At 43.1% G+C, this 22,913-nt stretch overlaps 1 protein-coding gene across 1 annotated transcript; it reads left to right on the forward strand.

Moving 5' to 3' along the window:
* The first annotated feature begins 5,151 nt into the window (after positions 1-5,151).
* On the forward strand, positions 5,152-22,087 carry TTC22 (tetratricopeptide repeat domain 22). Its single transcript, XM_075832143.1, has 7 exons — positions 5,152-5,712; positions 12,729-12,784; positions 14,869-14,984; positions 17,206-17,324; positions 18,273-18,434; positions 18,552-18,704; positions 20,139-22,087. The coding sequence occupies exons 1-7, from the start codon at positions 5,152-5,154 to the stop codon at positions 20,673-20,675; spliced, it is 1,704 nt and encodes a 567-aa protein (XP_075688258.1). The 3' UTR covers positions 20,676-22,087.
* Positions 22,088-22,913: the final 826 nt, after the last annotated feature.

Consider the following 22,913-nt stretch of genomic DNA (forward strand, 5'->3'; position numbering starts at 1 on the left):
TCAAGATCTTTGCTTGTGGTCTTTGAAACTGGAGCTTCAGTGTTTACTTCCAGAGGCAGAAAATATGTCCTGGTCATGCGATGCTCACACAGGTGTATGGTGTGTTACAAGTCAGAGCTCTGATAACAGTAGGCCATAAGGTAAAAGTCGACCGAACCAGCTTATAGCCATGGGTTCAGCCGACCAACTCACATGTATGGGCGGCTGCCTTCTATGGAAGCGTTCTGGACAGTGTTGGGGGAAAGAGGGGATGTGACATGTTTGTTACCTGCAGATTAGCTGCTGCCAGCAGGTGTGGATTGGGAATTTAAAGTGGCCATGGAAATAAATCCAAACGTCGCCTGTTGTAGGTGGGTCCGACACAATGAGGTGATAAAGAAATGAGGGAGCAAGCGTTGGCACAGGGTGGCACTAGCGGGACATACACAGACCCTCCAGAAACAGCTCCTGAAATCTGGGACTGTCCCTGCCATGTACCAGGGTCGTTTTAACACATTGGTGGGCTCAGTCCAAAGCTTTCATGAGAGGGCCCCTCTCATGAACAACCTTTATTGTCTTCAGGCTGTGTTCACAGATTGCGGCCGCGATACAAGTTGGCGTGGTTCTAAAATTTAGTGCAGCTAAAAGCTTTTTGATGGGTAATGGCTGTGCAGTATTGCAACTGATACCCACAATACCGGGCAGACATTAGCCCCCAAACTGTTTCAGTAGTAATAGGGCCCCCTTTTAGGCCCCACACAGTAACATTGCCTTTTGTGCCCGATGAGCAATAATGCCCCCTTCTGTGCACCCCCCCATACAGAATTAATGCCCCCTTTTGTGCCCCCCCCCCCCCCAGAGTAGTTTAAATGTTTTTGGTTTTTTTTAAATGATGCTTTCATAACCCTGTTCCCACAACAAACAGCAATGCTGGGGCCTCTTCAGGGCTGTGTTGTCCAATATATTTTCTGTATTAATTCCTCACAGTTTCCAAGATCTCTGCTTGCGGTTAATCCATAGGAACATTCATTGTTTACTTCCAGCGGATACAATTCTTTCCATCGTCATGAGATGGACACACAGGTGCTGGGCTCGTTACAGTTAGGTCTGATTCACCCGAACGCTGCGCATCCGTGCTCAGCGCTGCGGGACGCGATGTCACGCATCCCCCATAGTTGAGAGTCTATGGAGGGATGCTTGATGCGTGAAAAGATAGGACATGTCCTATTTTCCCACGGACCCTTCACACGGTCCGTTGAAACAACGGCTGTGTGAACGGCCACATTGAATAACATAGGTCCGTGGGACAGCCACTGTTTCAACGGCCGTCCCACGGACGTTTAACACGTTCGTGTGAATCAGCCCTTACATTATGTGTATCAGAGCGGTGTCTTCTAATGATCCCAGCACCTGTGTATCCATCACATGACCATGGACAGAATTTATTCACTGAAAGTAAACAATGTTCCTACTGAATAACAACAAGCAGAGATCTTGAAAACTGTGAGAAATTAATACAGAAAGTATATTGGAAAATTGTATAACTTTTAATTAAACAAAACCATTAAATGTAATGTGTTGTGCAAATGTGTAACACATCACAAGGAACAAGGACAGATTTTCCGCCTCAGGAAGTAAACAATAAAGGTCCCCATTCAAAGACTACAAGCAGATATTGAATGAATAAATGACAATAAATATTTTCTGAAACCGGAATACCCGATTAATTTGATTCTATTAGCCCAAGTAGTTCACTAAACGGTTTGTAATTAACTTATTTATTGTAGCACTGACTGTTAATATCTGATGACATCTAGACAGGGGTGAACCTAGCCCCTCTGCTGCCTGAGGCGAACTATAAAAAGGCGCCCCCCCAATCTATCAGAGTTTTCTCATTACTGGCTTTACACATCAAACACGCAATATATTAAATTTTTTTAAATAGGAAAACATTTGTTGTTTATTTGTAAAGTGCTGTTTAATGTATAGAAAAGATTTAAAGAACTCTTTTTACTGTATTACTTTAGTATCATAGATCAGCAACGCAGCATTAACACTGAAAATGGTTTAACATCTTCTATGCCCCCTTTTTATTACCTAATTGACTTATGATTTTTAACCGAGTTCAGTGGCCCGGCGTGGACGGCATGATGCAGTGACGTCATCGCGCCGGGCAGTTGACGTCATCAGCGTGCTCCCGATCTCTTGTAGGCCGATCTAGACAAGCAGGAGCAGAATATTACCACCTGTAGACAAGTATGAATCCTCCTCTCTCTCCGAAATACAGCCTCCACCCTTGACATATTTTCACCGGTGATCCCCACCCTTTTCACTGCCCTGTCATTTTAACGCTTACCTGAATCACCTTCCGCCCCTGTCCTGTCACTTCTTCTGCCATCGTCTTTTCCCTCAGGGTGAAAATGTAACAAACTCATTGTAATGTGATAATCAGATCTTTCCCAAGGGTGAAATCTCTTAAATATGCAAGACATACTGTATGTATCAGAGATTCTAAGTACTCTCTCTACAGGGGAAGGAGTTCAGGTTCTCAGGAATTGACAGATCACATGGATTTTGGCAGGAACCGCTGACAATCTGATGTCCCTGGGGGTTGCCATAATAGTCCCATGGCATTTTCCATCAGGGGCATCATGGATCGGGTAGGTTGGATTTTAACCAGCCCGATCCTATTGTTTCCCCGCGAGATCTTCTACCTATTGAAATGCAATGTGCCACCACATGTAGATGACAAATGGGGCATCCGGGCTGATAGCGGTTGGCCAAATGATTGCTTGGCTGAAAACTATCTGGTGTCTATGGCCAACTTGAACCTGTATCTGTGACAGGAAGAGACTGCCTAATGTTTAAATTCCTAGTCACACGCAAAGCACTGTAAAATATATTGACACAACATCAAAATTATATTTATATATCATTAATAGGTACTGCATATAACTACATTATGTGCGTGTAGTTTGCATAATGCTTACATTTACGTCAAAAGTAAAGTTTATTTTACTGCTCAAACTAAACTACACCTGTTCTTATAGATCAAGCTGCAGGCAGATGTATAACAGGTTGTGGACTCTACACCTTCTATTTTATGTACCTTTTATCTTTTGTATCAGCCATTTTTATATTATGTATATTAATTAATAATCTATACTATAGATTCTATACTTTGGATTTAGGAGTGACCTAATGACTTTTATTAGGAAGTGGTTATGGTAGCGCAGATACCTTAACAATCTTTATATTTCATCAAAGTTAATGTCCACTTTTTTAGGTCCAAAGTTCTGTTCTGATTAATTTCATAATATATTTGTAAAGGGGAGCTCGGACATGATAAATTATATATTTCTGGTTGCATACAGCCACCTCTAGGGGGAGCTCACTGCATATGGATTTATACAGCTCCTCTTTCCTCTAGATTACGGCAAACTTTTCTGGTCCGAGGGCCACAATGCCAGATTGTACCGCTCCCAAGGGCTGCGATAAAACATAATGAGGTATCACCATCTGGGACATTTATGTCATATCGACTGTATAAGCCATAAATGTCTGGAAGGTGGGGTTCTAATATTGGGGGTGTTGTGCAACTCCCATAAACTACAATGGAGAGAACAGCTTGCATTGGCCACATCTCACTCTGGGTAAATCTGATATGCTGCATTATAGTGCAGGGCCTGAGGGGACATTGAAGGATAGAGGGATTCAAAGGGAACCAAAGAGAATACCAGTCATGCCCTCCCCCTTAGGTCTGTGATAGGCCCAGTTTATGCCCCCCCCCCCCATTAGTGTTAGCTGCGCAGCTCCTCCATAACAGTGTCAGACACACAGGACCGCTGGGAGCCACACAGAATGGCATTACAGTTAATGAATACATTGCAACATTATAAGTAAAAAAATAAATAAAATAAAAAAATCAGGAATTTTGAGGCACATTTTAACTCGCCTGCACTTTTTTGCCACGTTTATCGCCCACAGCCATTGAGTGCAAGGACTCTGTGCAAAAAGTGCCACAAAAACCGCTTGTAAACGAGCACTGCAGGTTTTTTTCTGCCTTCCATTGATTCAATGGGAGGTCAGAGGCAGAAGCCACAGCAAGAAAGGACATGCCGCTATAAGCAATCCGGGGGAAAAAAAACCGCCTCTGCATCCCATTGAAACAAAAAAAACTCTGTATGAACAGGGCCTAATAGTTGAAGGAATGGAAGGAATTGTATTCGGCACACTCATAGAAAGGTAAAGTGAATTTTATTTTGTTTTTTTTAGTTTTTTTTATCGTGATGCCAGTGGCTATATGTGAAAACAGTCCCCAGTACGTCTCAGTGCCCGATGAATGTCTAACGACCGAAAAAAACCTAAAAGTGTGCCGGATACAATTCTTTCCATTCCTTCAACTGGGTTGGGACCCTATTCTGAGCACCGGAGAAAAACTAGTGCTATCTGAACATCTCCACAAGGGCCTAATAGTGTTTTATTTTTCTTGCACCTTTAGCCTATGTTCACACGGAGTATTTTGCCGAGTTTTTTGACGCGGAAACCGCGTCGCAAAACTCGGCAAAAACGGCCCGAGAACGTCTCCCATTGATTTCAATGGGAGGCGTCGGCGTCTTTTTGCCGCGAGCAGTAAAACTGCCTCGCGGGAAAAAGAAGCGACATGCCCTATCTTCGGGCGCTTCTGCCTCTGACCTCCCATTGACTTCAATGGGAGGCAGAGAAAGCGTATTTTGCGCTGTTTTATTCCCGCGGCGCTCAATGGCCACGGGCGAAAAACGGCGCGAAAATCGGCGTGCAGGGAGAGGAAAATCTGTCTCAAAGTTCCAAACGGAATTTTGAGGCAGATATTCCTCCCTCAAAATACTCCGTGTGAACATAGCCTTACAGGGGAAAATAAGTTTTAATTTCTCTTTGGTTGGTGCTCTGCCCTTTCTATAGAGGGCTGAACACCTCTCATGTTTATACGTAGTAATTTTATCAAGACAGCAGGAAACTCTTGTAGCAATAATCGTGGGATTGACTTGCAAAGTCTGCAGAGAAACACTTGGGTGAGGAGGGAATTCTTTACAGCCTCTCCCTGTCTAAACTCCTCCCAAGCTACAGGTGACTCAAACCAGACATACAAGTATACAGATCAGGTAAGACAAGAGGAACGTTGCCCTACTGACCATGGAGGAAGAACCTGGCATGGACATAGAAACGCTCATAGATGAGTTTGAATATATTCCTGGTCATTTCCACTTGGAGATGAACCTCAACTTTGAGTCCTGCACTCCTGCGCACCTCAGGAGAAGAGACATTAAACTGAAGCGAGAGGCTCTTCAGTTCCAGCTAGAGTTTGATTCAAGTTTCCAGCACTTCGGAATCTGGAATTTATTGGGTGTTTTTTCCTTCTACCTGGATGAGGTTGACAAAGCCAAGGAGATTTTTATTAACATTTGCAACCAGGACCCAAATAATTTAAATGCTTGGGCCAACTTGGCTTGCGTATATGACAGGCTGAATATGGAAGAAGAGACCACCCAATGTACAGATAAGATATCTCATCTTATGGATCTGGATAAAGATGGGGACAGTAATGAGCCGAGACTTATGGCGGCGCACTGCCTGGCAGAACAGGGGTACGCTCACGTATTTGATGTGGGCCAGACAACCGAGGAAGACAACATGGAGAAACTGATATCAGGAATAAGTCTTTATGATAAAGCCGTGGTCTATGGGAAACACAAGGTCAGTTTAACGACAGGAAATACAGTAGCTTCACCTGGGTAACCCGCAGGTCAGGCATGTGCTATCTGCTTATTAGGGGGGCCATTAACATAAAGATTTTGGGGAAAATGTATTAACTATTCTATGCTAGTTTTATGGCAAATGGCACAAAAGTCACAATTTGTAGTAATTATTTCAACTTTTGTGCCGTTTTCGCCACTCGTGACACCTTTCTCAAAATAAATTGGCGTATCTTATAGTGCAAATCTACTCTAGGTCATAGCTGCCATAGATTTGACTGTGGCGCATGGACGGCCAGAGATGCACCTAATTTATTTAGATGTATAAAACGCCAGTCTTAATAAATTTCCCCTTTGTCTTTCCCATGCTGAATTGTAATTATAATTAGTTGTGTTAATAATGACGTTTAACTAATTGTCTTGCTATAAGATAGCGATCTACCAAAAAACCTCACAGTGAGCACTGCAGTCACAGAGAAAACAACATGCTTTCTTTGACATTTCCACTTTCAAAGTCATTTCCGCAATCCAGTGGTGGGACAAACCTTCTCGGTGCCAAAGTGCAAATCCCACCACCAATGTCTCTCAAGTTCAGCATGATCAATGTCGGATGAAAAATAGTTATTTTAATTGCCCCATGTCCCCCCTCCTCACCAATTCCTAGTAATCTTATTTGTGATACATCCTCCACTCAAATCCCATCAACACATGTGCAATTCTCTTTAGTGGGGTCCACTGGCTCCTGTAGCTCATCTCTTGGCTCCGTCCTTCATCTCTCTCATATATTATACTGCATTATCAGCAGCTCCAATGCAGCAGTTGATTGGTTGTACAAATACATTTTAAGGTAGGGCATTGTTTTTTTTTGTTTATAAAAAACAAACCAACCCCTTCAATGGCACCCAAGGCAGCCAAATACCCCTTGTTCTGGCCCTTCCGCACGTTACATTCAATGATTGTGTCTAGTTTTAGTTATTACTGGCAGTACTGCAAAAAGATTTTTGATGCATTTTTCTTTTAAATTAGTTGACATGTACTCAGGATACCATTGAGGGAGCCATTTTTGGGCTAGACTAAGGCCGGGCTCACACCTGAATTGGTGTTTTCCGTCGTTCTCATCCAGCATGGCGTTATGCCACAATTTTATTCTTTCCAGGCTAATAGGGTAATATTGGTGAGGCTGTTATAAATGCGGTCACGGACGACTGCCGCTCAACCCCGGCGAACGGCCGTGACCGCAACTTCCCTGCTGTCTGCCGGCGTCTCCCTCCTCGGGGACGCCAGCTGGCACAGCCTCCCCGTCCTCGGCCTTCCTAAAAGTTCCCTACCCTATCCCCAGTGTACTCGGGACTATAAAAAGGGCTCCGCCCTCTCACCCCTTGCCTGAGCGTTGTTAGTAATCCCATGTTAGTCTTTACAAATGGTCCCTTAGTGTTGTCCTGTTCCCGTTGTTTCCCGTGCCCTGCTACCTGTATCCCGTGCCAAGTTATTGTTCCTAAGCCTGTTCTGTGATTGGAGTCATATTCTGCTACACCCGTTGTCTACCGCCACGTCTGGCGCAACCTGATGCACCTACTACCATCCGTGCCAGAGCCCCTGCCACCATCTGGACTATTTCAGGTACCCTTGTGCTACGAACCTGTATAGACTCTTGCATAAACTGTGACTTGGCCAGCTGCCTCTCCGCTATGGAGGAGCGGCATAGTGGGTCCACATACCCCGTGATCGTGAGGGAGGCGTGCGATGTTAGCCGGTATTGATGATGTTGCTCCTGCGTCGGTCAGTCTGGAGTGCAGTCGTTTCTTTGGTAAGTTTTGAAAATAACTCGCAGCAGGAAGTTGTTCCGGCTTACTTAAAGGGGTTTTCTCATCAGCGACATTTATGACATATCCACGGGATATCTCATAAATGTCAGATAGATGCGGGTCCCAACTCTGGGATCCTCACCTATCTCTAGAACGGGGCCCCCTAAACCCAGTTCTACCTCTGTGTTCCTGCTGATTTCTGACCGTGAAGAAGAAAACAGTGTAACTCGCTGAGCTGCGCTGTTTCCATAACTCCCATAGTAGTGAATGGCAGTTATGGAACCACCGCAGCATGCGAGCTACGCTGTTTCTGTAACTACTATCCAGTTCTATGGGACTCAGCGAGCTACGTTGTTTCCTTCTTTATCGTCGGAAATCACACACTTCAACACAAAGAGGTAGAACAGTGTTTAAGGGGCCCCGTTCTAGAGATAGGTGCAGGTCGCACCTCTAGGTTCCAGATCTATCGGACATTTATGACATATCCTGTGGATATATCAGAAATGTCCTTGATGGGAAAAAACAACAACTTTAAGTCACTTGGAATTCACTTTGAAAAAGTAGGGCGCCAAGGAGGGAATGACACGGCGGCAGCGGCAGTCAGAGTGAGGTCGGGGCATGCTGTGATGGGAGTGGGCCAGTCCAGTAACCTGACCTCACATTACTGACTCAGGTCAGGTGACCGGACTGGTCCACTCTTGGGCCGGTAGGCACCGACCTCACTCAGACCGCCGCCGCCATACTTGGCTCCCTTCTCCTGCTCCTAAATGTGAGTGAGTAGGACGGACGGAGCCATGGAGGGAATGATGCAGCAGCGGTCAGAGTGAGGTCAGGGTGTGCTGTGGCAGGAGTGCAAGTGGCCTGACGTGAGGTCCGGTGACTTGACTGTTCCGGTCCGGTAGTGGACCAGTCCAGTCACCTGACCTCACGTCACTGACTGAAGTCAGATGATCGGACTGATCCACTCTTGGGCATGCGCACACCAACCTCACTCAAACCGCCGCTGATGGAGCCAAGTAGCGAATGACGCGGCGGCAGCGTAGTCTGACTAAGGCCAGGCCGGACCAAATGATCCCGTGGGCTTTATACGGCCCGTGGGTCAGACGTTCCTCACCCATGCTGCAAAGGGTGGTACAATAGCTCTGTTGCTTGATGGGGCCCCTCTGCCATATAAGTAGAGAAGAGCAGTATTATAAATGGTATGTTATGGTTGGGGGGGCACAGATATAAATTTTGCACTAGGGCACAACAACATCAAGCTACACCTCTGATCTTGTAGAAATATAGTGGTCTACTGTGATGGGCACAGTTCTGCATTTCTAGGTGCTACAACAAACCAGATGTTTCCCCCTTTCTAAATAATTGTATATATAGAGTAGCAATATGATTATTATATACCTAGGGACACCCTTCAGGGTGGGTAGCTCGTCACTAATGCAAAAGGAAGCAAATGGTGACACTGTGTCGATAGAAATATTAATAGAACGACAATCATTTTAATAGAATGATTGTCATAGCCGGCAAAAATCTTACATCCATCAGTGTACCAATATTGTGTTGGCCGTGATCAATACAAATTTGTTGGTCCTTATTAATAATAATAATCATTATGTCTATGGTAATGAATCAATGGTGGAATTCTGCTTTATCTGTTGGAAGGAACGCTTATTATACATCCAATATCCCGTGGGGAACTACAGAAACTTTTACTAGTGGGATAGAGGAATGTTTATGGATTTTGCACCAAATACATTTTTAACAATATTAGGACAAACCTGTAGCCTTACCCATTATCTTAGGGTAGGAAAACACACAGCGTGTTCAGGGTGGATATGCTGGGTCAAGCTGCACAGCGTATCCACCCTGGGCCCTGCAGGGAATGCCGTCTGATAAACCGCACCACATTGTGGTGTGGTTTTTCGGGCGGAATTTCCGCTGTGGAAAGCAAAAGTGGAAAAAAATAAAATAAAGCATTTATACTTACCCCCTCCCTCTCTTCTGTGCATAGTCCGACCTCCTAAGATGACGTTACAGGCCATGTGATCGCTGCAGCCTGCAACTTCATCTTGCCGAAAATGTCGTCTTGCCGCAAATGTCACAACACACACCACTTTGTGTCGGGTTTAAGCACCCCATTGAATTCAATGGGGAAGACCCGCGACATAAGCAGCAATTCTGCAACTAAATTTACATGCTGCGGCTGAAAAAAAAAAAAACGCACCGATGGTCAATTCATTTTTCCGCTGTGTGGGGATGAGATTTGTTCAAGTCTCAACCACACTGCTGCTATTGTATTACGCTGCGGATTTTCCGGAATGAAATCCGTTTCGGAAAATCCGCAGTGTTTACGTTGTGTGTGTTCCTTCGCTTAAGAAGATTTTCTTGGGTTGTCTGACTTAGAAAACCAATTTTCAGATACACCATGATTTAAATAATACAGACTACATAGTGGTTAAAAAAAGAGTGTCTCTCTCTCTGGAGGACCTGTCATATCCGTGGATGGATGTAGACAGCCCATTATTTCAATGGGTAAAATGTAATACTTAATTTCCCCTGCAGTAGTGCTGCAGGGGAATCAAGACCTTGCTGCCAGGTTCCTCTACAGACTACAGCTAATTTATAGGTTTTTTAGCATCAGGACATCTTGTGACCAGTTTTTGGTTGGTAGACCTTAGCAAAAAGGGATTGTACATAGTAGACAACCAATTGTAGATAACTGTGGTCAACTATATGGTTGCAAAGCTTTAAGGCCTGATGTTGTAAATCATTATAACTTCATGTAAATTCTATTGACCTTGAACGTTATCTATAGCAAACTTTTCTGCTTTGCTGACAGAAACCAAGTTCTTATTGACTATATATACTTTATTACTGCAGCTCATGTGAAACAATAGGTCTATTATAGTATTGTGTATTCCTTTCAACAAAAACAATAGGATCATTATAGGCCATGTAATCTGAACATGAACCTCAATGACCTTTGCAGTTCTCAATGATACTGAAAATGTAGCTATTTGCTACAAGTGATCGGAAAGCCTGCACTGACCAATCTTGCCACTGAGCTGGGTGGTCATAGTGGACGTTAAAGGGGTTATCTGCTTAGAAACCCATTACCAAATACCATATTAGGGAAATTCTGAGTTAATAAGAGGGGGATCTCCTATTCAGGGCCCTCGTGTATTAGCCAAAGTGGAGAATGGCTACACAGAGTGACTTTCTTCCCAGGACCCAGCATTACATGGAGAAATATGTAATGCTTAATTTCTCCTGTGGTGGCACTGCAGAGGAATTAAATACTTGCTACCTAGTTCCTGCACAGGTTGCAGCCGATCGCTGGGGGTTCCACCAGCGGGACGACTTATCAGCTTGTTGTCGGGGGACCGTTTTAACAAAAAGGATTGACTAAAGTGGACAACAACTTTAATGTTTTTCGACTGTGTCCTTCCCAAGGAGTAGGATGGGCTAAACATAAAAAGGTGTCGGTTAAAACATGCACATTGGGGGTCAGCAATGTATGTATGTTTACTGCTATAGGGAAAGTCAAAGTCGGGGATAGGAGGCTGCCAGACACATCTTCACTGCTTATCTCTAGAGGAACAAAAGATTGGCCAAACTCTTGTTGGGCTGTCCCTATACACATTATTGTATGGTCAGGTTTAGGTGCTACAGCATGGGCTAGACGAAGACTTCCTTTTACAGATGTTGCTTGACTTTGGAGTAGCACGGCTAATGCCCTTTACACATCCACATGCAACACTTTTGCAACCTTGGCATGACTCACAAAGGTCATGCAACCAGCGTAATCCCATAAAAGTGAATGGGGACCAAGGAAGTTAGACGACTATTCAGCAATTTTTTTTCATTCGCTTCTATCGTAAAGTGGCTCAACAAATGTGACAAATCTAATTTGATCCGCATCATGTTATTTAAGCTGCGTAGCACATCTCTGCCTGTGATCACTGGCCTACCTCTAAGAGGCGACTGCATATTTGAGGACTCGGAAATAAAAAGTTCAGATATTGATGTAGCTGGTTTTAGCAGTAGAATGAAAGGTGTGTATTTTTATTATCAGTCCAGATCAGAGTTTCAATCCCTGACCCAGCGTCAGTTAGTTGTTGTTTTTTTTATCGTGTATTTTATGATTGAGGAAATCTCCTGTGTGAAACTTCTGCCATTCCTGGCGTACATGCTTAAATAAAGGAGTGTCCCTGGGCAAATAGTGCTCATGCAAATCAGCTTGTGCGCTATACTGTGTCATATAAGTCAGCACGGAACATTGTTTAACCAATTGTTTCTTCATCCACAATTTCCCTAAAGTCCATCATGAATTTGTAGCTCCATATGAAAAAACAACCATAAAATGTACATCAAAGAGGATCTGTCACCTCTCCTGACATGTCTGTTTTAGTAAATACTTGTATTCTCCCATTAAATCAAAATTCTGGAGCATCTTTTCTTAGAACTTTGCATTCTGCCGTTCCCCTGTTATTCCTCCTAGAAATGTATGAATACATTGACAACTAGGTGTTACCATTACCTTTGTCAAAGGAGTGTGCTAATTAATTCAAAAAATTCTGCGCTAATTAATTTAGTAAAATATTGTTATAGGGACTAAAGCTCTGTTTTTCTCATACTGTGTTCCAAATCTCCTGCATAGATAGTTAAATGATAGAATTCTGACTGATGGCGCTGCCACTAGAGGGAGCCTATTTTATACTATGTTATTATTGAGTTCAATGTATAAACAGTATGCAGTAAGCTCCTAAGCTCCCTCTAGTGGTGGTTGCAGCTCTGACTCAAAATATATATTTTTTAAATTAATAAACACAGAATTTTGGACCTATTTATATTTTTTAAAAAACACTGCTCAAGGCTGGACATTTACTTTAAGGCTAGACTACGTAGTGATATTACGTCACCTGCAAAGCCAAGTAAAATTGTGATTGTGCTGCAACTTCAATGTCTGAAAAAAGTTGTAAGCTATAGGGTCCTATTTTTAACAATGGTCACAAGGTTTTCTTCCCATAGGGAACTATTGAATTTGCATTGCGTCTGTGATTTTGCCGTAAAGTAGCCTACACTTTCTTGATGCAAAGGACGTAAAATTGCATAAAATTAAATATTTTAAACATTGACTAGAGCTGTTTTTGTGATCTGATATGTTATGTATGGAGTATATATGTATGTTAATATTTAATGCCTTCTTGTATAGATCTCCATAGAAGAGAAAATAAGCTGGTTTTTCACAATGGCGTCTCTCTGTATGAGGTATGTCTTCATCACGATTCTGGTTTCACCACACATTGATTAGTTATAGTCCCCTTTGTCGAACCAATAATAGTTACTGACACATTAGTCAGGACCAGGCACAATTCACCCATTTCAGGATAGGAGAATGTGGCTTTTCCCTTGTCTGGCATGAGGAGACCCATTCGCTCTTTAGTTATTCACAATATACATCAGTCATCCAGTTGAACATGAATGGTTATTACACTGTTCACCTTCTGTATGTAATATTCTATAAATATAATAACTGGTTGCTAGTGTTTTCTAATATAGTAATTGTGTAGAAGTCCAGCCTATGGTTATGTCAGTGTTAATGCAGTCTAACCCAATGGACATATATCTAGTCCCTCCATCTAGTGAGAGGATGATGAATTAAAATGGAAAACATTAGTCAACCACTAGGGCCCCTTTTACACGGGTCAATTATCGGACAAACGAGCGTTCACAGAACGCTTGTTCTCGATCATTGACCTGTGTAAACGGGGCAACGATCAGCCGATGAAAGAGCAAATGCTTGTTCAACGGCTCATCCTATCGTTTCTGCAGCAGAACATATTATCGTTGTTGGCAGCACATCTCCCTGTGTAAACAGGGAGACGTCCTTTCGACATGATAGGAATGTATGGGGATGAGTGATCGTTGTAATGAGCGCATGTCCCCATACATTACTGATGATTGCTCCTTGGTAAAGGAGCAACTGAGCACTGATCAAAAAGCTGTCTATTTGATCGGCGCTTATTGTTACAGCAAAAATTGGGACTCTAAAGGCCCTTTTATACCGGCTGATAAGCAACCGGTGTAGCGATCACCGATCAACGAGACATCGTTGATCAGCGCTTCCTTGCTCCTGTTACACGGAGCTATGGATGGGAACGAGCGGTGGTTACTACGATCGCTCGTCCCCATCCATTATTATCTTCTCAGCAGCACGTCTCCCTGTTTACACATAATCTTTTACTTTTTTAAAACGATACGATCAGCAGATGATCGAGGGTTTGTTCGTTCATCTGCTGATTGTTCCTGTTTACACAGGACGATTATCCGCAACGAGAGTTATATTAATGCTCATCTGACCGATAATCATCCTGTGTAAAACCCCCTTAAGGCTAGGACTCCACTTGCACGGTTATCTCACTGATGCGATCTCATGAAATTGCTTATGTACATATAATGTTTGCGTTTTTCTTGTGAATATCCGGCCTTGTGACCCACATTGAATAGTAGTGGCACCAGCAACTTTAGCCTTGGCTGTCAGGTTTAGGAACATGGAGGCCAGGACCCAACACACAGGATTTTTAGGCTTAATTCACACGATACGTATTACGTATAGTTTTGCCGCGCATATTTGCGTGCGGCAAATTCGCAGCGTAATATAGTACTAGCTTAGTCAATGAGATTCCAGGAAATCTGATGTACATGCTACAGTATTTTTTGGCACATAAATTGACCTGCGGTGCGTGTTTTAAAATCCGCAGCAAGTCAATTTATCTTGCCTTTTCACTTGCGAATTGTAGCTGCCTAATACTAAGGAAAAACGCACCAAAACTCGCAGCATAAAAACGCACCGATTTACGCATCAAAACGTAAAAACTGCGCCAAAAAATGCATCGAAAAACACTTGATCTGGTGCGATTTTCCTGTGTTTTGGTGCGTATTTTCCGCAGCAAAATACACGTGTGCATGTAGCCTTAGGGTGGAGAGTAACCACAAAAGCGGGACTTGGAGCTCCTGGGCCCCAGTGCAAAATCTCAATGCAAAATGTAACAGAACCCCCCCACCTACCACATGCCATTTATAATACTGGTGTCCTCTTTTGTGGCTGAGGGGCCTTGGGGCCCCCCTCACACACCTGAGGCGGTTGCGGCTGCTGCCTCTGCACCCCCCATAGCTTCGTCCTATCAGATGTTTTTGTTTTTTTTAGCAATGTATTAGCTGGTTGACACCATGTATACTTACACTTCACAGCAACCGACACCTTGTCCTTACAAGCTATAACATTGCTATTACAACACAATTGGTTGTTTGAAATCCAGGAATAATATATAATTTTCTTCCTGTGATTACAGGTTAGATGAAATATTAATAAAAAAGGAAAATGTAGAAAAAAAACGTCTGCTGTTTTATAACAAAACGCTAAAGCTGCTGCGGGAAGCTTCAAAGTCGTCCAACAATCATTACAAAGGTAGTGTATGCTGTGTTACAATAGGCAGGGTGTGTTTTATTACAGGCTCAGTTTACAAATCCTTTGTTGCATTAAGTTATTTGACGTTACAGTTTGTATCGATAATAAAAGACTTTGCGCTAATATGACACTTTTAGTCTTGTTTTCTGATATTAGAACGGAAACTTTTTGATATATAGTTTATAATCTGTATTGAGTTGAGTGACTTTGTTAATAAATTGCATTACTTATCCTGTACTGACTGAGTTACAGCCTGTAGTACACTCCAGAGCTGTATTTACAATTCTGCTGATCATATTTGGAAACTGACAATAAGCTTGTTGTAAAATATACCCCTAAGGCCCCATACACACGAACGTGCTTTTGCGGCCGCAATTCCCCCGAAAATCCACTGGAGAATTGTGGCCCCATTAATTTCTATGGGGTCATACACACGACCGTGGTTTTCACGGTTCGTGCATGGCCCAGGAGCCTGGACCGCAGAAAGAACGGACATGCCTTATTACGGCCGTGTTCTGTGGTCCAGGCTCATTGAAAATAATGGCCGCGGCCATGTGCACGGCCCGAATTGCAGGCGGCTCGCGGCTGACACTCCGCTGCCAGCCGACGCGAAAATCACGGCCGTGCACATGGCTACGGTCGCGTGCATGAGGCCAAACAGTTTAGCTGAGCTCCTATCATGCAGATTACTGCACAAAACTGGTGGACACTTCCCAGAATGCAAATCACCAGAGCAAGATCTGTGCAGACATTGAGTTGGCAAGGACTATTGGGAGATTTCAGTTCTGAAGCCTGCAGAAGTGTGAATGCAGCTCTGGGTTATAAATATAGGCTCTAACTCAGGATCTATGCATTTACAAAATTAATCATTAATAAAATGGTCTAATTTACATAAACCACACCCTTGTGAGGTCTAATTCCTGGAACAGTCCAAAGAAAAATGGGACTGTTGGCAGGTATGGTAGTCCCATTGACCAAAACTAAAATATACTGTATATAGGGTTTGGATGCCAACAATCTCAGATATGCAAAATACCTTTCCTCCTAATAGAACAAAACTGTCTCTCTAGAGCCACTTATAAGTGTCTGACCTTTTTAAAAGGCCTTGAAACATGACTTGGGTTATCACTCAATCCAGAGACAACACCGATGTGTAGCTAGTGCAGTTTCAGAGTTGTTTGTTCCTTGTCAGGCCCTGAATCATGGGTCGGCATTGACTTACAGGGTAGCCGCCTATAGGTGGCACATAAAGAGACAGTTTTCTTCCCCCTGTGAAGAGCTCTTTTGAATACTTTTTCCTCATAAAGCATTGCCCTAGAGCAGGGACCTCACTAGAGAGTTCTTGGCCCCATTTCAACCTTTTGAATGGGCCTCCCTAAGCATGTAAACCCCCCAGTTCAGACCCCTGACCTCTAAATTAAATCCCAGATTAGACACCACTCCTCATCTCTTGTCTTCAGGATTTGGCACACAAGGCCCCCATGCCACATGAGGCCCAAGCACACAAGGTCTGTATGCCACGCAGCACAAAACATCATCATCTTGTATGTACAGACCTTCTGTGCTGCAGTCTGATTTGGCAGGGGGCACGGAAAAAGGTGCATTGACGGGCGGGAAGAGCCATCAACTGGATCGAGGATCCAGTTGAATGCTGCGTTTGCCCAGGGATCCAGACGTGCAGCCTCTTTAGGCCTGATCATTACGCCAATGCCCTACAGAGTCCCTACCAGCTAGATCTCCAAGAAACAATCTTAGGTGAAATGTTGACGGCTTTCTCTTCAGAAAGAATGATCAGTGTTTACTTAGCAAGCAAAGGAGGATCCATGTTCTTTCACAGATGACTGGCACAGGTAAATGATAGGATTAAGGTCACACAAACACACAGAGTACCGGCAGCTTACAACTTTCCCATTCTTAAAGTGAACATAACTCAACGCAAGTGTTTTCTGACGTGGAGATAACCAACTTTGCAATGTAGTTGTTGTTTGGTGGCAGAGATTGATAGATGGTGACAATGCCCAACTGTATGATGTATGTCATCTGCAGAAACATTACAGGTCATAGGACGTGGCTGGACATCCATTATGCAATGTCATGGCTTTCTTATTAACTCTTTCACTGGTTGTATCCATTCCCCCCATAAAATGAGTAGTTCTTAGAAAATATGTCATATGAAGTCGATTCGTGTCCTTTCTCACGTATGTTATTACCTATCTTATAGCTTTGTCCTGGTGCTACATTGGGATGATACTGGAAAAACAACACTCGTTTTCTACCACACCAATGGGAATTCATGACTATGGATTCTCAGGAACAGACCCTTTGGACTGCTTTGGCACGGTTCGTCCAGCAAAATCCTGTTTTCTAGATGCTTATATGATTACTATTTGTGTGGTACAAGTTGTATGTGATTCCTAAGCTGTTTAATACCAGGGACATCCTATGCAAAGTAGAGTAGAATGTTAGGATTATACTGTAGTAGACATGCTCACGTCTGTATGTAAACACCTTTTTAACATAACAACCTATAAAATTTTGCATGTGTACAAAATTTTCCTCTGCTGAGCATAATGTTTGTTAAAGCAGTTGCCCACTTTGAATAATCCCTTTTATGTTTGAAAAGCCCCCCAACAATAAGCGAACAACAAGGTGTCTCCCTGCCAGAACCCCCACAGATAAGCTGTGATCTGCAGGGGAAGATGGCAGCAAGTGTTCAAATCCGCTGCAGCACCACCACAGGAGAAATTAAGTATTACACGGTGCCTAATTAAATCAAATGGGCTGTCTATGTAATGCACGTACATGCTACTTTTTGTAGCTGCTCTCCACTTTGGCTAATAAATGAGGGTCCTGAATACTGGAACCCCTGTATTAATGGAAATACTAGCGCAGATGTGAACAGAGCCTTAATCGCATACCTTTTTGAAGGTTTCTTCAAACCAAAGTAAGCCGATCGGCACTAAAAGAAAGTAAGTTCCTTACCATTCCCTTCCCTTTCTTTGATATAATCTCCGTTTTAGACAGGTAATCACATGGTGTGAATTAACCCTGAAAAATGTTTTTATTCTGTTGGGAACCATGTAGACATACAGGACCATAGCAGAAGTAGCAGTCACACCCGACTCCTGGTATCAGAGGGGCCCAAAGGCCCCTCAACCACATAAGACACCATTTTTATACATGGCACATGGTGGGTAGGGAAACTGTTGTCTTGAGGACCAGGAGCTTCATATTATGCCTCTGTAGATACTAATATGCTAATAACTTGTCTTTCTTTGTCACAAACAGGGTATAGAAATAGCAAAAGGCGACCCTCTGATCCTAAACCGTCTGGCCAAAATATTTCATTTCTTGGGAAAGCAAGAAATGGCTACTGGAATCTGTAACATGGCCCTAAGTGCTCTTCCAGACCCCAAGCTGAACTGGCAGGCTTACTGCACGCGCTCCCAGGTAATAACATATTTAATATTTTTCTACTGGAGTTTTTTGTCACTTGGTATTTTGCTACTTTTGCACTGTATTGTTTCTTATTGAATATCTTAATTTTTTACATTTGCTTTTGTTTAGATTTTTACCAGGATGTACGTGCGGGACTTGGAGCGGGCCAAGTTAGGGTTAGGAGGATTGCCCGATAGAAATCATCTTACCAATGCCAAATCTGACCTGGAAAGTATTATAGATGTATACCCCTGCCTTAAAACATATCTGGAAATGGGGCAAGTGAGTACTGATAAACCATGATTGATGTATGTACATACAGTCCTTGTTGTCCGGTACATGGAAAAACTCCACCAAACCTGGAGTTTGGGGTGCTGATTACTGCTCTCGGGTGCTTTCGAATGGTATACGAAGACAGTCCGTGCCACAAAAACACTCAATAGCACTTACTGGAGTAGAGCCGGTGGCAATGTGTGGGTTTTTTAAATCTATATCGATTCCCTACATATTCCAACATGCCCAATCCCAACATCAGGCATGAGGTGACTATCAGCATGTCCTCATATACATTAGATTAGTGGTTCCAAACCTTACTACTATGCGGAAACACCCTCTCTGGGAACCCCAAGTTCAATCCCTACCTCACAGGAGCTTTGGTGAAGTGTAATTTATTTTATATTTTGGCTAAGATTTGTTGACAGCCCCAAGCCAAGTATCTACGAGCAGGCTGAAATCAGTTTGCTATCTCTACTGTAAAAGTGACCGCTCTTGTTGGTGCTGTCTTCTGGAAGGACCTCTGACTCCAAAGAACCCCTGACATTCCAGGGAACCCTTGTTGGAAAACAGTGCATTAGGGTGTATGTATGATTTAAAGGGGTGTCTCATGAGGACAACCCATGTCCACATATGGACGTCACGTCAGAGCAGATCCAGCTCTGGTGGACCTGGCATATCCATACATTGTCTGCCATAGATTTGAAGCAACTGCAAGGGAAATGTATTACCAGATGGTTATTCAATCCCCTGACAATAACAGCTAATCGCCGAGAGTTAGACCGACCGCGATCAGGCCAGCTTCTATTTAAGGCCTAGATCATATTGCATTTTTTTGCTCTACTTTTAGCTTGTACATTGGGAAAGCTCCCGACATATAAGGACAGTGATGTTAGCAGCTTCCCAATGCCGGAGTCCCCGGCAAGAACATCGGAAGTGCTATGCCTGCAGAATTTGGCTCTGGGGAAGCTCCTGACATCCCTCTCCATATATAGACAGTGAAATCACAGTCTATATATGGACATTGTGGTCAGGAGCTCCTCCGGGCACAGCGCTTCAGGTAGCACTCTGCCCGCGGGGGTCGTGGAGACGTTTATAGGCATACAGTGGGATACATTGCAGCCCCTTGACGTATACCTCCGACAATCTGCAAAAACACGACGTCAACTAGGATGAAGAAGGAGTTGTCTTCGTGAGACAACACCTTTAAGTCTATACTTTATGCTTCTGCTTTTGACTAAACAAAAATGCATGCAAAATCTGCACCACAATTTCTATAGAATCCGTTCTAGATCCATTTCCATTCACTTCTGTATAACGCAGTGTTTATGATGTGGTAGTGTTAAAGCTTCCTGTCGTGCCTCTACTGCCCCATGTGCCCACACCCTAATACTCATTAGTACCAACCATTGTTCTTACAACCACTGTTTATCTTCATCTAAGGTCTGCTATTACATGGGTGTGGACGCTGTGCAGGAGCTCATGTTAATCGATGAAGATTCCATAAATCATGCTTTAGTTTGCATTGCCAAAGCCATGGAGTACGACCTGGGTAATACCCTGCCTGAACTGCAGCTACTAAAGGGAAAGTGCCTAAGAGTTAAAGGTGAGGAACGGAATGCAATTGAGTGTTTCAAGCAAGCCATAGAGCTGGAGAATAAAGGTTCTCTGGCCACGGAGACCTTCAGACACTTAATGGAAGTATTACTCAGCCTCTATGGTCAAACTAAAATGGATGCCGAGACGCTGATCCAGGAGGTGGAAGTGTGGGTAAAAGAAGCTCAGAAGAAATATGAAGAAGAAAGTGTAAGTCAAGAGTTGCAGACGGTATGCAGAAATAACACAACGGACATTGTCAATCTATCTAAAGCAATGATTGCGGCCGGTAAAATGGACTTGGTAAAGCTTTTATTTCAGTCTATGATGGTAGGCAGCAAGAAACCCAGAATGAAACTTAGCAGCCGCTCATCTTCCTTCTAATTTTTTGGCATCATTCATGCCACGTCACGATACAGAAAGACTTGTGAAGTTATTGGCAACTACATCGATATGGGGTTTGTAGGTTCTTCCCATGTTGATGTGGATTTTCTCAACACATTTGTTCCCTCCTATGTTCCCAAAACACGAAGATGCATACACATAATGTGATTAGCATAGCAACCCCTTAAAGATTTAAAGGTGACAACCAGTATGGCCGCACTTCCTTGTCACGACTGCAAAAATGGCCACTAAAATTCTATTAAAAAATGTGCTAATATCTCTGTAAGTAAAAGAAACCTAATGATCAAACTTTGGCTGCCGCTCTAACTTCTGATTTACTAATATATGGCAATGTGAATGCTTTGGGTAAAAATTTGCTTAAGGGTATGTTCACACAGGGCGGATACGGTAAGTAAAAGTACACAGCGTACCCGCCCTAGTCCTCGCAGGGGATTCCGGGTGAAAAACGGCCCCAAATTTTGCAGAAAACCAGCAGGTAAAAAAAAAAAAAAAAGCCTATACTTACCCGTAGTCATCCCTCTGATGTCCTGTAGCCCGGCCTCCTGGCATCCCATGTGACCATGGCAGCCTGTCATTGGCTGCAGGAGTCACATGGGATGAAACATCATCCTTGGTGGCTGGGCTGGACGCAGAGAGATCTGGGTAAATATAATCCCTTTTTCTGAGTTGCGATTTTTGCGGTGGAATCGCAACTTTAGCGCCACAAAAAAACGCAACATCTGCTGTTTGTTTATCTCCCTAATGAATTGAATAGGGAATATCCACTACAGAAAAGCAGCGATTCTGAAGAATAACTTGACAAGCTGCGGATCATAAAAATCTGCACCGCAAGAAAATGTATGAACTGTTTTTCGGCGTATTTTTTTTACGCAGCGTGTGAATGAGCTTTGTTCAAATCTCATCCACTCTCCTGCTAATGTATTAGGCTCCGTTTCATTGGACTAATATTGCTAAGATTTTTTCGTTTCTGAACGACTATTAATAATTGGCCAATGTAAATGATCAAAACTGTTAAAACTATGGTTTATTCTTCATCTCAATCTATTGTACGTGCATAAAAAAGTCACTTTAGGCAGCAGTATCCGTCAATGTAAACGTTGCTTATAACACAGCTCCGTAGGGAGCACCATACAGCGGCACACAGGGCGCCAAAGGGACTGAGCGTGCCTCCGTCTACACAGCTCTCCAGTATATATGAGGCCAAAACCAGATTTGACACAAACACATAGGCAATATTAAAAAGAAAAAATTAAGGCCACAACCTGTGATTTATTTACAGAAACTTTATTTTTTTTACATATAATGGACTATTGTGCCAATTGCGGAGTATCCAGTTGCTTTGGTCATTATAATGTTCTTTCAAGTATTTGTATTCACTTTTTCATGTGAAAATAAACGGAAAATACAGTGATTTAATAAAAAAATGTAAAACCGTAAGAATGATTGTGAATGTGATAATGTGTATTTCAGAATTACGACATTGGTCTGAAAGTCAATGGTGGATCACACACTTTACTAGTGTGATCTTCCCAAATATATCTGAAATATCATTTTGACTGGATTGCCCGAGTTGGTCTACGTAGAGATTTCTTCCAGCCTCAACAATAGTTAATAAACTTGTAGAATCAATGTAAAGCCTCATGCACACGGTCATGCTCGTAATCACGGTCCGCGATTACGGGCACGGTCGGATGCATTTTTTGCCTGTGCGCCCATACAAAGTATTGGAGCACAGTCTGTAAAAAACAAAAGATAGGACATGTCCTATCTTTTGCGGAAGCGTTCTACGACCAGGACACCTTCCCGTAAGTATATGGAAAGGTGACCGTGGCTAATAGAAATGAATGGGTCCGTAATTACGAACGAGTTGTACGGTCGTGTGCATGGGGCCTGATGCAGTGAAATAGACATTACAAACAAGGGGCATTATGATGTATTGATAGGGACATCACAATCAAGAGCCCTTTGGGGTCGTTTCATAAGTTCTACTTCTTCTGGATCGTTTCTGTTGCGATACCACATCGGACCAAGTAAAAATTGACAAGAAACCAATGACAAAGTTCTTCATCTGCTTCTGGAAACACTGTGTACCTGGACCAGGATATTTTATTTCAGTTTTTTGCTCCACTCCTATGTGTTGCCCTTGACCGAAGTCGGAATCCAAAAAGCCGAGAACGACGTCAAAATCCTGAGGTGCTTTTCTGGGCAACTGGTCTA

The sequence above is a fragment of the Rhinoderma darwinii genome, chromosome 7 (genome assembly GCF_050947455.1).
Source record: "Rhinoderma darwinii isolate aRhiDar2 chromosome 7, aRhiDar2.hap1, whole genome shotgun sequence".
Lineage (NCBI taxonomy): Eukaryota > Metazoa > Chordata > Amphibia > Anura > Rhinodermatidae > Rhinoderma > Rhinoderma darwinii.

Coding starts and splice junctions, on each gene's coding strand:
- TTC22 (XM_075832143.1), top strand. CDS start 5,152: ATGGAGGAAGAACCTGGCATGGACATAGAAACGCTCATAGATGAGTTT. Junction 5,713..12,728: donor TGGTCTATGGGAAACACAAG/GTCAGTTTAACG, acceptor CTTCTTGTATAG/ATCTCCATAGAAGAGAAAAT. Junction 17,325..18,272: donor CTTTGGACTGCTTTGGCACG/GTTCGTCCAGCA, acceptor TGTCACAAACAG/GGTATAGAAATAGCAAAAGG.